At 39.4% G+C, this 14,795-nt stretch overlaps 2 protein-coding genes across 4 annotated transcripts; one reads left to right on the top strand and one right to left on the bottom strand.

Annotated features, from left to right (window-relative positions):
- Window positions 1–156: 156 nt before the first annotated feature.
- On the top strand, window positions 157–12,649 carry xpnpep1 (X-prolyl aminopeptidase (aminopeptidase P) 1, soluble). 3 transcript variants are annotated; one of them, XM_082536345.1, is made up of 20 exons: window positions 157–322; window positions 1,452–1,576; window positions 1,921–1,984; window positions 2,477–2,581; window positions 2,988–3,080; window positions 3,783–3,926; window positions 4,175–4,270; window positions 4,778–4,859; window positions 5,192–5,402; window positions 6,514–6,603; window positions 6,696–6,746; window positions 7,047–7,105; window positions 9,219–9,296; window positions 9,386–9,457; window positions 9,534–9,594; window positions 9,732–9,801; window positions 10,284–10,457; window positions 11,178–11,254; window positions 11,444–11,542; window positions 12,379–12,649. In XM_082536345.1, exons 2-20 carry the CDS (start codon window positions 1,460–1,462, stop codon window positions 12,496–12,498), a joined length of 1,863 nt encoding a protein of 620 aa, XP_082392471.1. In that variant the 5' UTR covers window positions 157–322; window positions 1,452–1,459; the 3' UTR covers window positions 12,499–12,649. The 3 variants fall into 3 exon arrangements, with proteins under 3 accessions (XP_082392471.1, XP_082392470.1, XP_082392469.1); XM_082536344.1 differs by having other exon boundaries at window positions 193–253; XM_082536343.1 differs by lacking the exon at window positions 157–322 and adding an exon at window positions 344–1,210.
- Window positions 12,650–12,755: 106 nt separating this feature from the next.
- LOC309708371 (uncharacterized protein) lies at window positions 12,756–13,978 on the bottom strand. Its single transcript, XM_082536346.1, has 3 exons — window positions 13,647–13,978; window positions 13,469–13,565; window positions 12,756–13,292 (listed from the first exon to the last, which is right to left on the bottom strand). Exons 1-3 carry the CDS (start codon window positions 13,750–13,752, stop codon window positions 12,953–12,955), a joined length of 543 nt encoding a protein of 180 aa, XP_082392472.1. The 5' UTR covers window positions 13,753–13,978; the 3' UTR covers window positions 12,756–12,952.
- Between the last annotated feature and the right edge of the window lie 817 nt (window positions 13,979–14,795).

Raw genomic sequence — 14,795 nt, 5'->3', positions numbered from 1 at the left:
TCACATGTAGCCTTTCACTTACTTTACACACTTTGATTCTTTTCGCACTCTCAGAGATCTACTGCGTGGACACAGTCTTAAATATTAATGAAATGGTATTTCGTTTATGTGTTTGCAGTAGAGAGCGCATGAATTATTCACAGAGGAAGAGGCGAGTCTGGATCCCGCTACGTCTACTGGAAGAAGCTACAGTCACGTGACCACAAACGTCAACAACGAAATGGCAGCCTCCTGTTTTGTAAATTAACACAAGGTCCGAGCTGGTTAAAAGAGCGCTTCGATTTTAAATCTGAGTGTCGCATTTTCAAGGCGAAACCACCGGGTGTGTATTCAGCACTTCACTGGCTGCATGCGGGGGGCTACTTTACCGTTTTATGGTCGCTAGCTGCGGATTGAAATGCTAGCGTTTTGTTTCAAGGCGACTCAGCGCGAGTACAGAAGGCTGTGGACTGTTTTCAAAACGAGGAAAACGACCAGTCCGCCCACGCCTGTAGTATTGTCTGTCACGAAAGCTGCGAGAAAAGCGCTTCCTTTCAGCTGTAAAGCTGGATAATTAGCTAGCAACTTTCCTAATATTCCACCGGTGTGTTACCACACCCACATGTAAATCCATCGCCGATACTCGGAATGAATTAGTTATTTGTGTGTTCTGTTTGGCCTTTTCAAGGAAAAAAAGTGATGCCTTAATGGAAACAAAAGTCGGCTACAGACTCTGCGTTTGTCTGTTTTATTACTTTTTAAAAACACACTCAGATACAATAATTGGATTTTATTGAGAAAATTAACTAGCTAGTGGTTCAGATACTGAATGCAGCTGATTCATTTCATGTCAACTTGTAAACAACAACCGCACGCTGAGCTTCTAGCCAATAGGAGACCTCATCGATGTACAATACTGCTACCTGATTGGTCGGTTTGTGGATTCTTTTTACACAGCCTCACACTCACTGCGGAGAGTGATGGGGGAATCCACTGCTGTAGGTGATTATTGTGGTACAAAGGGTCACACAAATGCCACCTCAACCCAGTCAGCTTATTCTTTTAATATTTAACTCTGACTTCAGTAACAGTTGCTTATTCAGCATACTGCAGCAGAATAAAGGTCCAGGTGTGGCCTGTGACTTTGAGCTCCACGTGAATAGTTTGGTAGGTTGTCGTCAGTCTGTTCAGTTTCAGTCATCTGAATTCAACATGCCATCCGAAAAGTCAGGTAATCTCTAAAGAACCACATCTGTGTTTTGGAATTGTACCAGACTATCTGATTACCTATTGAGTACTGGTGTATCAGTGTTTTTGGACACTGATCTGTGCTTTGACAAGAAACTAGAGCCTATCTTATGATGCATTTTGAGATTGCTTTTTTTAAAACTATGTATGTTTAGATTTTTTATTTTTTTTTTATTTTAATGTTTTTCTTGACTTCTTTCAAACATATCTCCTTTGCCATTCAGAAAAGGCTATGTCTCCAAAGATAACTGGAGAGCTGCTCAGGCAGCTCCGTCAGGCAATGAAGAACTGTAAATACTTCTCTGAGCCTATACAAGCCTACATAATCCCATCTGGAGATGCACATCAGGTAAATCAAATCACATTTACTACAATAAATATCTTTACACAACCCGTTAGCAAGACGCATGGAAAATCTCTCAGCTGCTCCTCTTACTTCTGTCCCTTCTCTAATTTCCCTTCTCACTGTGAACTCAATTCACTTCTTAATTCACTTTAATTTACTTCTCATGGTCTTGTCTGACCTTTGCAACTGATTGTAGCCCTTTGCTCATTACACTTCCCTAACCCTGCCCTTTTCTTCATGCACATGACTAGCAGCGATGGTGGCAATTAAAATGTTTGTTGGGTGGATGGCCACTTCACAGTGATTGTTAATGAAGCTGATTTCTCCCGTGTCCCTGTGACTTTCAGAGTGAATACATTGCACCGTGTGACTGCAGACGTGAATTCATCTCTGGATTCGACGGCTCTGCAGGTTTGTATTGCTTGTGCATGATTCCCATTGCACACTCAAGTGTAGGTATAATCAAACATTTTCACTGCAAAAAAATCTGGAACATTTGATAACTCAGAATGATATTTGATATCTCTCGTTCAGACTCGTTTGTTAAGGGTAAAGCAGAACAAAAAACACCAGTGCACCTAGTTTCATGTTGAAAAGTAGTTTTCTTTCCCATTAAAGGCTGTGAACTTTCAAGAAAGGTGTTGTTTTTTTTTTTGTTTTTTTTTTTTTTAAACGTAAGAAAACACTGTGGAAATCTGGCCTTTTGCCCTGACATAACCACAGTTTTACACGAGACAAGAAGAATTCACTCTTTCTCAGGCTGCTTGTTCACTGCTGTCATTTCAGAGGTATAAACCTTATATGTTGCTTCAGAGAAATGAATAGATATGCTTTTTGTACAAATAAAGCCAAGTAGCCAAAAGAAAGTGCTGAACAAAATTTCTTCCATACTTTGCCATTCAGGCACAGCCATCGTTACAGAGCAGCATGCTGCAATGTGGACTGATGGCCGATACTTCCTGCAAGCCAACCAGCAGATGGACAACAACTGGACCCTGATGAAGATGGGTAATGTCCACCTTGGTGTTTCAGTGATGAAAAAATCTCTCTCTGTTACATAAAGTACAAACACCAACGGATCTTTTTTCTTCTTATTTAAAAAGTTAAATTTAACTGCATGCGCTTTTAAAGTTTGAGGCTCTCTAATGGAGCAGCTGCACAGGCACAACATGGACATTTAGATCTATCACAGCATGAGTAATAAGGCTTGAGTCACAGCTAGACAATAAGTCAGAATGTTTATTTATTCTAAGACTGGAAAAAGTGTCCCAGACTTGAGTTTAGACACTGTCCGCACCGAGTGTAGACACTCATACATTTTAGTATTCCATCTTCCACATTGGTATGAGTCATTTATATTATACATTCACATGTCTTGAAGGTGTCATAAACTGATTTTAATAATCATATACAGGGCTGAAGGAGACGCCCTCACAGGAAGACTGGCTGATCAGTGTTCTTCCTGAAAACTCAAAAGTGGGAGTAGATCCTTGGATCATTGCTGCTGGTAAGCTACAGTATCATATTCATGTTAGTTCAGTGAATTAGCATTGCAAGCTTTACTTGGAAAACCACTCATGCTGCAGTGAGGCAACCGAGGCTAAAGGAAATATTCCAGTATGCAACAAGAGTGCATGATTTGAACATTTCTAGCTCATCTTATTAGATTTTAACTTGCACAAAAAAAATGGAGGAATTCGTAAGCTCTCAGACAAATACACTTGCATTGTGTTGTAGAGTAGAGGCAGCCTGCAGCGTCTCCACTTCAGACCCACAAATCACCCTAAATAAATAAAAATTCAGTTAGGATCTGTATAATCAGAAGAATATTGTTTACAATCGATGGCCATTTCTTTTTAACTTCAAATTTATATCAATAGCACAGTATAGAAGAGCACACATGGTTGACAACAGATAAGACATCATCTAATACCCACAGGGAGATAAATAAAGTTATCTGAATTGTCAAAAACCGAATGAAAGGACAAATTTGGGTGGATGTGGGTTGCCATGCAGCTTGCAATAACTGTAAGTAGGTTAATACGACTTAATCAGCATGAGCTTCATGAGATTAGCTGGTTGGACTATGAAACTATGCGTGCTGGCTGATATTACTGCAGAGTGTGACTCTGTTGTCCATATGAAGTAACACTATGGTTTTTTTTATTTGGTATTTGTTCTTGTTAAGAAATTTCATATTGTGTTTCAGACCAATGGAAGAACATGTTCAAGGCTCTGTCCAGTGCTGGCCACTCGTTGGTAGCAGTGCAGGATAACCTTATCGATGCCGTCTGGCCGGACCGACCAGAAAGACCCAGCACACAACTCCGTAGCCTGGGGTTAGACTTCACTGGTCAGTGCAATTAAATAGCATTAAAACCATTTTACATGTAGCCTCTTTTTATTTTTAATAGTAGCTTATTAAGTGTTCGTCTGTTTTTTTTTTTAATTAAAAAAATGGTGTAATACTTTTAGAAATCCACATAATCTAGACACAGTTTAATGGCCTTTTTAATTACGTTTCCATTCTTGAGTAACTAGATGTATAGGCATTGTATGAAACAAACTTGTGTCTTTGTGTGTTATTTATGCTTTGTGTAGGTATTTCCTGGCAAGACAAGATCACAACGCTGCGAGCCAAGATGTCAGAGAGGAAGATCACCTGGTTTGTTGCAACAGCACTGGATGAGATTGCGTGTACGGTTCAGTTTTCCTATCCTGCTCCTGAGTGCAGTTCAGTTAAGCTCTTCAATGTGCATGATTTAAATATTACTGTTCGGTACATGATAACAAGCAGAGGACACATGTGCGAGTGTCCCTTTAGATCGGTGAACGCTGAGATCCTTGAATCTAGATTCAAGGATCTCAGCGTTCACCGTGCTTTATTTGCTCTTGTTTCTGATTGTCCTGTTTATTAGATGAAGACTTATTTTGATTGTCAGCAGGTAACATTTAGGGCTGGATGGCTTCAACCAGCAGATTATAGTTGTAGATTATAGAGATGAAACCTGTAAGGATGAATGACAGTTCAATAATAACACTGATATTTTACACCACCCACTTCATACTGGCTCATTGTTTCATGAGAATTAAAGTATTCATTGCTATGTGATGCATCATAATAGAAGGAAGAATAGGGTATTTCTTTTTTTTCTTTTTTGTTTAATTTTTTTAATCTGTCATCTTATCGTTTTGTTTTCTCAGGGCTTTTCAACCTTCGCGGGGCAGACATTGAGTACAACCCAGTTTTCTTTGCATATACCATTGTGGGAATGAATACAATAAGGTGACGTCCAGTATGATGCATCAGTGATTATGAATTTGGACAAACAGTGCTTTACTGTAAAACTTAGACAGTAGTTTGTATAATTTGAGAGATGTCAGAATAACTGAAGTGCATTTTCATTGTGTTTAGTGCAATCACATCTGTTAGTGCTAATGAAAGATAATTGTATGCAACCAGATTGTATACTATATGTATTGCGATATGTACACCGTATGTATTTAGTAGCTAGTTAAGGGCACATCCAGATTACACCTCCCAAAGCCAGAGGAACAGGGTTTCCTCCTGTGTTAACCATTTCACTTTTTCACTCAGCAACCCTTTCCTCTCTGCAGGTTTTTTGTGGACCTCAAGCGTCTTTCTGACCCTGCAATGAGAGAGCATCTGCAGCTGGACTCCCCTAGCAAACCTGAGCTCAGTATCCAGACATTTCCGTATGAGTCGGTCTACACTGAGCTCCAGGCCATCTGTGCTGCACTTGGCCCAAAGGACAAAGTGTGGATTTGTGATAAAGCCAGTTGTGCTCTCACACAGGTCATCCCTAAGGTGAGAGAAATGATTAATCAAGAGGGAAATCATTACTTGAGTCACTGCTAAATTTGTAAGTTTGCTCCCTTATGAAGACGTGAACGTGCTGTAATTCATGTGGTAGTTTCATTTGAACAGGAAGAGACAGAATATCGACTGCAAATCCAAAACAAACACGTTACATAAAAGTTATAAACTGATTTTCATATCAGAGAGTGAAATAAGTATTCAATCCTCAAGCAGAACATGACGTAGTCCTTGGTGGAGAAATCCTTGTTGCCAAGCACTGAAGTAAGACATCCTTGCCAACCACCCATGAGGCAAGGTCTTACATGGAGCTGCAGACAAAGGGTGGTTGAAGGTCATTTTGTATATTGGCCACTTCTGAATAATCGTACCAACAGTTCCAGGCTCATGCAGGTCTAAAATCTTGTCTTTAGCATCCTTTAAAAGCTGTTTGGTCTCATAAATTCAGCAGTGATCGTTTCCTCACTGTAGATATAAATAGTTCATGTTTAGAGGCTCATCGTTGGCTTCTGGTGTTCACAAAAGAAGATTAAAAAAACCCCCAAAACAAGCTGGATTGCATCTAGGTCGTGTCTGTTTACACAAATATGAAGAAGTAGTATCTGCTTTAAATACCAGTGGTTGGTAAAAACATACCTGAGTACTTTATGGCTCAGGGGTTATTTGTAAATGTCAGAGAGTTTTTACAGTTTAGAAAAATATTGCCTGTCTGTTTCCTCGTACCTATCAGATGACACATTCTCAGATTATAGGGTCAGATTTTTTAAAACATGCTATGTTTTAAATTCTCAGAAATAGGACAGAGACTTATAAGATTACAGACATTTAAGTGTCTGGTAGAAATACTCATTTTCTCACCTGCATTAGCAAGTAAAACTTGAAAAATATATTGTAACTTTAGCAAAACTAACAACTCTTAATATGTAACATGAATCTGCTCTACCCGATGTGAAACTGGTTCATTACATTTATAAAAATACAGCAAAATACAATAAATATTTCTCATTTAGTATGAATATATTTAAAAAAATAGTAAAAGAGCTGCATGTTTAATGTTTTCTCCTGATGTTTTTTTTTTTGTTTTTTTTTGGGGGGGGTAAAGACTCACCGATCTCCAATTCCCTACACTCCACTCTGCCTCGGCAAAGCTGTGAAAAATGCCACAGAGATTCAAGGCATGAAAATGGCACATGTAAGAATCACTGACCCCTGAAATATGTAGTGTAAAACATATTAGTGTGTCTAATATTTTTATAAACTGTGTGTTTGTGCTTTTGCCAACAGATCAAAGATGCAGTGGCACTTTGTGAACTCTTTGCTTGGTTGGAAAAGGAGGTATCGTATTTTTTTTGTTTTGTTTTTTTAATCTTATTTTCATGCATGCATCTCTGGAATTTTCAATTCTGGCTTCAATTCAATTGAATTCAGTTCATATAGCACCTAATCACAACAGTTGCCTTGTACTGTAAGGGAAAGACCCTCTATACACATTTTCACTTACTCCAGGAAACACGCGTTTCATTTTTTTTCACTGTGAGTGTAGGAATGCTATGGTCACATGACATTTTGTCATGAGCTTTAACGTCTTCCTTGTTGTCTCCTTGTTGAGTTTCACATGCGTTGGTTTTTTTACAGATTCCAAACGGCAACGTGACTGAGATATCTGCTGCTGATAAGGCAGAAGAATTACGTAGGTGTGTTTTGTTTTGCTTTTTTGTTTAACATACCGTTGATCAAGCTCATCCAGTTTAGCTTCAACAGCTTCCTTCTTGGAAAGGATGTCTTTAAAAGATGCTGGTGCAGTTCCAATCTGCATCCTCCCTCATGTGCAACTGAAAGGGTTTTTAATTAAATGGTAAGGTAAAAATAGAGCACATAGCCGTCTTTACCAGAAACGGGAACCTCTGTCTGCCATCACATGGATGGATTAAGATCACTTATTGTCACTTGTCTGAAACTGGGCCGATTATGTTTTAATTATAAGCAAGCGTTTACAACTGTATTTCTAAAATGCATTCACTTCTCTAAGCTCTTTTCTTTATGGAAAACTAAAATATAATCACAATACGAAGCCCCTTTCAAAACAAGACAAGTCGTGTATAAATATACATATATGATGCAAAACAGGTGCACCTTCATTGAATGTCGTTAGTGAACCTGTACTGATGCAAACTTACGGTGCAAACAAAATCACACAAAAATGTGAAGGTGTGCACTGTGGCACGCTGAAAAGAAGCAGGAAGCAGAGTTTCTGTTAGATGTTTACTGTGAGCTCATCACTTCCATGGCTGGTCCGTCACTTTATTGTCTCCTAAAACTTAAGTTTCTTGTGTTCTGTGACGGTTTTGTTTATTTGTTTTGTGAGCCTTTTCTTTTGCTTTTTATTTCTGTTGTTTTGTGTACTTTTTTTTTTTTTTTTTTTTTAGCATTTTTTCTATCTGTTACGATTTACTTACGTTTCAGTGTGCTTGAATTCTCTCGGTCACTGTGCGACCTTGATAATAGTTTTTTTTGGGGGGGTTTTGTTTTTTCCTTTAAACCCACTCAGATGTAAGGCTATTTGGTTTGAAGCCCCTTGTGTAAACTTGCAGAGTAAAAGTGTGCAGAGCACAGAATGGTCACAGCTCCCTCTACTGGACATAGGAAGAAAACAAAGTGCTGAAGTTCTGGTATTAATCTTAACCTGGTATTAAGCTTTTGCAATATTTTTATCCCTCTGGGGTAAAAAGGTGAAAGTGTCATATGTCATTTAAAAAAAATACTTTTTTAAAAACTAATAAATGGCACATTTGCCTTTTCTATAGTAAGCAAAAATAGTGCAAATATGGGAAACAAACTCCCACCAGGTGCTAGCAGGAAGTGCTGGAAGCAGGCGGAGAAGTTGTTATTGATTAAAATGTAGCTGTTTGCTGTATAACAACAAACCCCGATCATCTCAATCACATTAAAAAGAAGAAATTTGTCTGTTACCACTTAACTGGTAATTAAGAACTATTGCATGTGGCTACCTTTTGAAACCAAAGCTGTCATCAAGAAACAGTTGCATCTCGGAAAAATAACAGAAAAAAATAATAATTGGTTTTCTTTTTTAATTTAAAATGTCTGTGAAGGTTCTCAGTCATCCAGGTCATCGTAGTCAAAGGAGCTTGCACAGAAAAGCGTCTGGACTTCTTTAAGTTGCTTGAAGACGTTTCACCTCTCATCCGAGAAGCTTCTTCAGTTCTAAGGTCAAATGGTGGAGAGTCCCAGATATAAACCTAGTGGGAGTATCCCCCCACAGAGGGACAAAAGGACCCCCTGATGATCCTCTAATCACCTGAGCCAAGATGTGAAACTGGGCGTGGGTCCCAATCAGCCAGAGTTTCGGGTGTGTTCATTGTGAAACCTGGCCCCACCTTATCATGCGAATTCCTGAGGTCAGATGGCCCAGGATGTGAGTGGGCGTTAAGGCGTCTGGGGAGGGAACTCAAAACTGGATTATAGATGGCAGAGAGTTGGTGTCGTAAACCCCCGCCTCTGTTCAAAGATGGTCGCTCACAGTGGACATAGATGGCTTCTTTCACTCCTCTTTCAAACCATCTGTCCTCTCTGTCCAAAATGTGAACACTGGCATCCTCGAAAGAGTGTCCTTTATCGTTAAGATGCAGATGGACTGCTGAGTCTTGTCCTGTGGAGGTGGCTCTTCTGTGTTGTGCCATGCGCTTGTGAAGTGGCTGTTTGGTCTCTCCAATGTAAATATTTAAAATATTTCTCATGGTATAATTATGGCTGTCATTAATGCTTACCATTTTCTTGCACTTTTTTCAGTCAGCAGAAAGATTTTGTGGGTCTCAGCTTCCCAACAATTTCCAGTGTTGGTCCACATGGAGCGATCATACATTACAGGTTAGTTTGCAAATAAAAACTGTATTTGTGTCATTTTTGTTAATTCATAGTTTTAGCTTGTATCTGTGATTTCATGTTTTTGCTTGTAGACCACTGCCTGAGACCAACAGGACCCTCACCGTAAATGAAGTTTATCTCATCGACTCTGGAGCTCAATACGTGTAAGTAAGGTTGTTTTTAAATGCTGCAGAGCAGATGTCTTTAGGATAATCAGTTACCTCTTTATGTCTTTTGCAGTGATGGAACAACAGACGTCACACGTACCATGCACTTCGGGACACCATCTGCTTTTGAGAAGGTAAGTTTGTGCGATTGCTCAGAATATTTCCTGCCACCGGTTAATTTAATTGAATTACACTTAGGTTGACTCAGTACTGTTTATTTACAAAGACTATTATATGTATCTTTGTAATATGTGTGCTATTTTCCTCATAGGAATGCTTTACCTACGTACTGAAGGGACACATAGCTGTCAGCGCTGCCATTTTCCCCAATGGAACAAAAGGTGCAGCACTCGGCTCTGTCGTTAAGACTATGCTGATGTTGTTTTCAGTACACGGATGTTAAAAATGACGATTTTACACCAAAATAGCTAACAAAGTTCCAGATGACTCACGGTGATTAGTACTTGTTCTGTCTATTCAGGAATACAAATGTTTTATTTCTACAAGATAAACATTTTGTCGCTCATAACACGGGCATCTTTTTGGCCAAACAAGCTTGTTTACTTACAATCTTGAACTGTGTCTTACGCCAAAGGAAGAACAATCGTGTTATGATTATATCGCGTAAAAAGCCGGAAGCTGTCACCCTGCCAGGGGACATGGAAGTTTGAAATTATTACCACAGGTGCATCTACTAGTAGGCTAAGAGTTACCACTGGCTGCCACCAGTATTTTATGATCATACACTCAGTATTTTAACATGCACAAGCAGAGAAGTAAAAGACCTTTGAAATTTTGATCTAAACCTCTATTCCTTTACCAGGCCACCTCTTGGATTCGTTTGCCCGTGCAGCCCTGTGGGAGTCTGGGCTGGACTACCTCCATGGTACAGGTCACGGGGTGGGCTGTTTCCTCAACGTTCACGAGGGGCCTTGCGGCATCAGCTACAAAACCTTCGCAGATGAACCGCTGGAGGCCGGCATGATTGTCAGCGATGGTATGATCTACTGTATAATGGATCATAAAATGAAGAATCTGTTGCATTTGCAGTGTTTACAGAGCAGCTGTTCGATTAATAAATGTCCAGTTATTCAGAGAAACCCCAGCAGCAAATTCAGGAAAGAGCTAAAACAATAAATACCGTGAGTACACTGGAAATGAAACAAAGTCAATAATTAATTGACTTTTTCCATTAACCTTCTATTTTTTTCTGTGATATAATACAGTCAAAAACTGCTACATCATTGTATCTCCTCTGGAGATATCTGCTTATCCAAGTAGTGTACAAGTCAAAAGAGGAACCTGTAGTTTTTCCAGAGATTGAAAGAAAATCTTATAAAAATATCCAAATTTAACCTCCTAAGTACCCGAACTCTTTCATGGCATGCATTTTTTTCTTTCTCTTTGCTATTTGGGCTGATTGGGATGAATGTAAAAACAAAGAATTACGTGTTTGTTTGTTTTTAAAAAAAAACTGACTTTTGTTTCTGAGAAAAAACGGATCCACATATCAGGACATTCACTTTTTGATAGATTAGTGGCAGTCTAATGTCCTCGTAAGTGGATATCAGGCACTTGTAGAGCAAAATGTAGTATTTTAGTCTAGAAAACCCAAAATGTGATGTCCACATGTGTGGACGCCACGTCCTAGGAGGATAAGGCTACCAAAGCTCAGCTGGCTATAATTTGTGTGTTTGTGTGTGTTATTTCTTTGTAGAACCTGGATACTATGAAGATGGATCTTTTGGCATTCGTCTGGAAAATGTGGTCCTCGTTGTACCAGCTAAGCCCAAAGTACGTGTTAAAACGGGTCAAATGAATGTTCAGAAATGCAGTAGATCAAACATACGACTTTTTTTTTTACACATTCTCTAAATATCTATGAGTCGTTATAACCATTAAGATGTTCTTTACTTTTAATTCTTTGTAGCAAAATAATGAGATGAATTAATGTTGTTTTTGTTTTTCTGTCTGTATGTGCAGTACAACTACAGAAACAGGGGTAGTCTGACATTTGAGCCTCTCACTCTGGTTCCCATCCAAGTGAAAATGATGAATACAGAGCTTCTCACTCAGAAGGAGGTAAGGTTTTGGTACTCGGATAAAAAGAAAAATCTGTATATGTATACTCGGAGTAGGGTTGTTCGATATAACGATATATTTTTTACGCAATCGTTTGTTTCGTGGTGTCGCAAAATGAACTGTTTACTCTTTCTCTTACATTGAATATAACCACACTACAGACAGACAAGCGTTTGTTTTTATGCGTTGTCGTTAGCAACAACGACGGTAAAACCACCGTGTGTCCGCTTGTTCCACATAAACCTTTCACAATAAAGCTCAAGATCCTGTTGAGACTTTTCAAAATAAACTGAATCACGTGAAAGATGCAGAGTGTTTACTGATGGGAAGCAAAAAAGAGCCGCCAGGTGCTAAAAAATAAACCTTAGACTCAAACGTTAGAACAGGCTTTTCCCCGCAGCACGCCATGTAATAAATACTCACAAAAAAAAATGGCGGCTGTTACAACTTATGTCTAAAAATGTATCGTTTCATGCATCGGTTAAAACACTCGACTCCAGATACACGACGTCCAGCTGGAAACACTTAACGCAAGTCGAGCTGCCCGAGATTCACAGAATTTACAGAAAATGTTACATTTTTGTGATTTATATCGTTATCGGACGATAGATGTCTTAATATCGGGATATGAGATTTTGGTCATATCGCACAGCCCTAACTTGGAGTTTATCACAGTTATATATGTGGTAAAAACTTCAAATTCTGCACATCCAGTATTATCAGCTTTTTATTCTGTGCAGTGAAAATGAACATTCTCAGCTTGCAATGTTATTGAAATCCTGTATTACATTATGCCGTGTATATGTGGTTTGACTCTTGGCTCTCCTCTCCTGCAGCGGGACTGGGTGAATGAGTACCACAGGAAGTGTCGGGAGGTGGTTGGAGCAGAGTTGGAGAGGCAGGGTAGGCAGGAGGCATTAGAGTGGCTGATCAGAGAGACCCAGCTGATCATCTGAGGACCATGATCATTTTGCCCAGGATTACTGTTGATTGCTCTGCAGTGATAAACGTTTGTATTTTCTCATGTTTCTCCATGTCTCGCACCCAGCTTCTTTTGTAAAGCACATTACATCAGCAGTTTTATTAAAGATCTGTCAAAAGCAAGAAGCACTTTTATATCCTTACTGTTTTGTGAGGGGAAATAACTTCTGATGAACTATTAGCATATATTGAGTGTTCATGAAACATGGAATACATTATTCAGACTCTTTTAGAGCAAAAGAAATCTACAGTAGTAGTAGTTCTGAGTAGTGTATCACAGACTACTGAATCTAGGTTGTACAACTGATGTAGTGCCCTTCACATCTTGGTGAGAAGTTTTCATACACATAGCTGGAGGTGTCAAACTTCAAACCTTTCAGACTGAGTCAAGTGCCTCTAGCTAATCTTGTTAGAACTGTTTCCCACCCTCTAAAGCTGCATGTAAAATATTGGAGTGTCCAGGATGACACCACTTTTAGGATCACTGGCGAACTCTTGAAATGAGTGAGACAATGAGAGCACCTGTTGCTCCTCTGGTACGCCAATGGCTTTATTGGCTCCCTCCTCATCTTCATCCTTCCCTCCTACGGGCAGCGGGTTACTGTAGATGTAATAGATCCGGGAGTTATCCTTTGGTGCCTCTGGTTTCCTGAAGAAGGTGAGAGGGTTGATGAAACTCGTCGATCTCTTCACTGCTTTGACTGCCACGGGATCCTCCAGCTCGCCTCGGGTCACTGCGCTCTCGTATAATTGTGCTCTTTTTGACTGCCTGTTGAACAAAGCAGTAGTAATTACACTGACATGTAACTTTACTTTGGATTACCTGGTCACTCTTTAAGATTATCAGTTTTAATTTAAACAAATACACAATTTCATTCAGCTGTTACCTCAATTAAACTAGGAGTTGCACATATCTATAAACATGCTTTAGTCCATTAGGCTCACCTGGAACGGTTGTAGCAGACAGTAATGCAGTACAAGCCAGTGATGGAAAGTATACAAAAGGCCAAAGTGATCATCACAAAGTTAAACACTTTGATATCTGGGTGGCAGAAAGCAAAGGGAAAAACGGTTAAACTTTATGATAAGAGTTCTGAGAAATTAACAGAAGAACATTACGTACCAAACAGGCCGGAGCTCATGTTCTCGTCTTGCTGCTCCAAAGCTGCGGTCCCGTTCAGGTGGAGGTTCACTGCCGTCGGCACTCTGTCTTGTGCGGATTCACTCATGTTGCTGCCACTGACATCCAAAACAAGGACTCGAGGCTGGGCTGTAAAACTCTTTTCATTGGTTTATTGAAAAAAACACTCTGCCCATGTGACTGCAACAGCTTGAGTGAGTCTTTGTGGAGACCCCCCCTTCTTTGTCAGCCCTTGAGCTGGAGACCCCCCTCTTCTGCCTCTCTGCTACTCTCCCTGTTTACTGCTCATTATTCTGTTCAGGTTTCTGGGGGACACTGAGGGGAGGGAGATGCTGATCCCTTTATACTGTTTGTAATAAGCTCTGGGTGATGACCCAGAACCAGTGAGCTTGATTCAAGCTTCCACCACTGAAAGAGGAAGCAACGCAATTAAGCAAATGAAGTAATTTTTTATTGTGCAGTGCAGTGAAAGCATGGTCATTTATAGCAGAATATATATATATAGCTCTTTTGTGGAAGGATGATTATTATACAAAAGGTGCTTTACAGTTTTTACTAAATAAAATTGCAAGTGTTTCAAATTGCATTTTGTTATCTATTTAGCTTGAATTTGTAAGCATTTAGACATAAAAAGTCAAAGAAATAGTGGCAAAGTTCTGAGAGTCCTTCCTTACCTTCAAAAGTCAAAGATAATCCTTTTTTCTAATATAAAGAGAGGAAATAGCTGACTTTTTCCTCTCTCTATCGCTCTCTCTCAATAATTAGCAAATTAGAAATTCCATCTTACTTTTAATTAAATCTGTAAAGATATGTTCACATCATAGACTGTACGTAAAAGATGCATGGCGCCACCCACTGGTTGTTAAAAGTTAAACAAGTGTTTTTCCTGTTACCATGTCTGCTTTTTGAAAGCAGGCACCATAAGCATGGGGCAGAAACGGAGGAGCGTTGCACATTCAATGGTTAAAGAACATTTAGTGCTTCTGAGGTATAGGTACAAACTCTAATGAGTTCTAGTGTTACACAGAAATGGTTAACCCAAAAGTAGACAATCAAGAGGTGGCAAATTAGATAGGTATTTTATCTGAATGCGGATGGTGGTGAGAAGCTCAGGCTGCGATGGGACGGTAA

Source organism: Aulonocara stuartgranti, assembly GCF_965226115.1.
Source record: "Aulonocara stuartgranti genome assembly, chromosome: 6".
In the NCBI taxonomy this organism is placed as follows: Eukaryota; Metazoa; Chordata; class Actinopteri; order Cichliformes; family Cichlidae; genus Aulonocara; species Aulonocara stuartgranti.
The sequence above is the reverse complement of the archived record's forward strand: the minus strand, read 5'-3'. Positions and strand labels throughout refer to the sequence as shown.

Coding starts and splice junctions, on each gene's coding strand:
- xpnpep1 (XM_082536343.1), top strand. CDS start 1,012: ATGCCACCTCAACCCAGTCAGCTTATTCTTTTAATATTTAACTCTGAC. Junction 1,985..2,476: donor TGGATTCGACGGCTCTGCAG/GTTTGTATTGCT, acceptor TTTGCCATTCAG/GCACAGCCATCGTTACAGAG. Junction 9,458..9,533: donor GACTCTGGAGCTCAATACGT/GTAAGTAAGGTT, acceptor TGTCTTTTGCAG/TGATGGAACAACAGACGTCA.
- LOC309708371 (XM_082536346.1), bottom strand. CDS start 13,752: ATGAGTGAATCCGCACAAGACAGAGTGCCGACGGCAGTGAACCTCCAC. Junction 13,566..13,646: donor CATGAGCTCCGGCCTGTTTG/GTACGTAATGTT, acceptor TCTGCCACCCAG/ATATCAAAGTGTTTAACTTT. Junction 13,293..13,468: donor GTCTGCTACAACCGTTCCAG/GTGAGCCTAATG, acceptor TTTGTTCAACAG/GCAGTCAAAAAGAGCACAAT.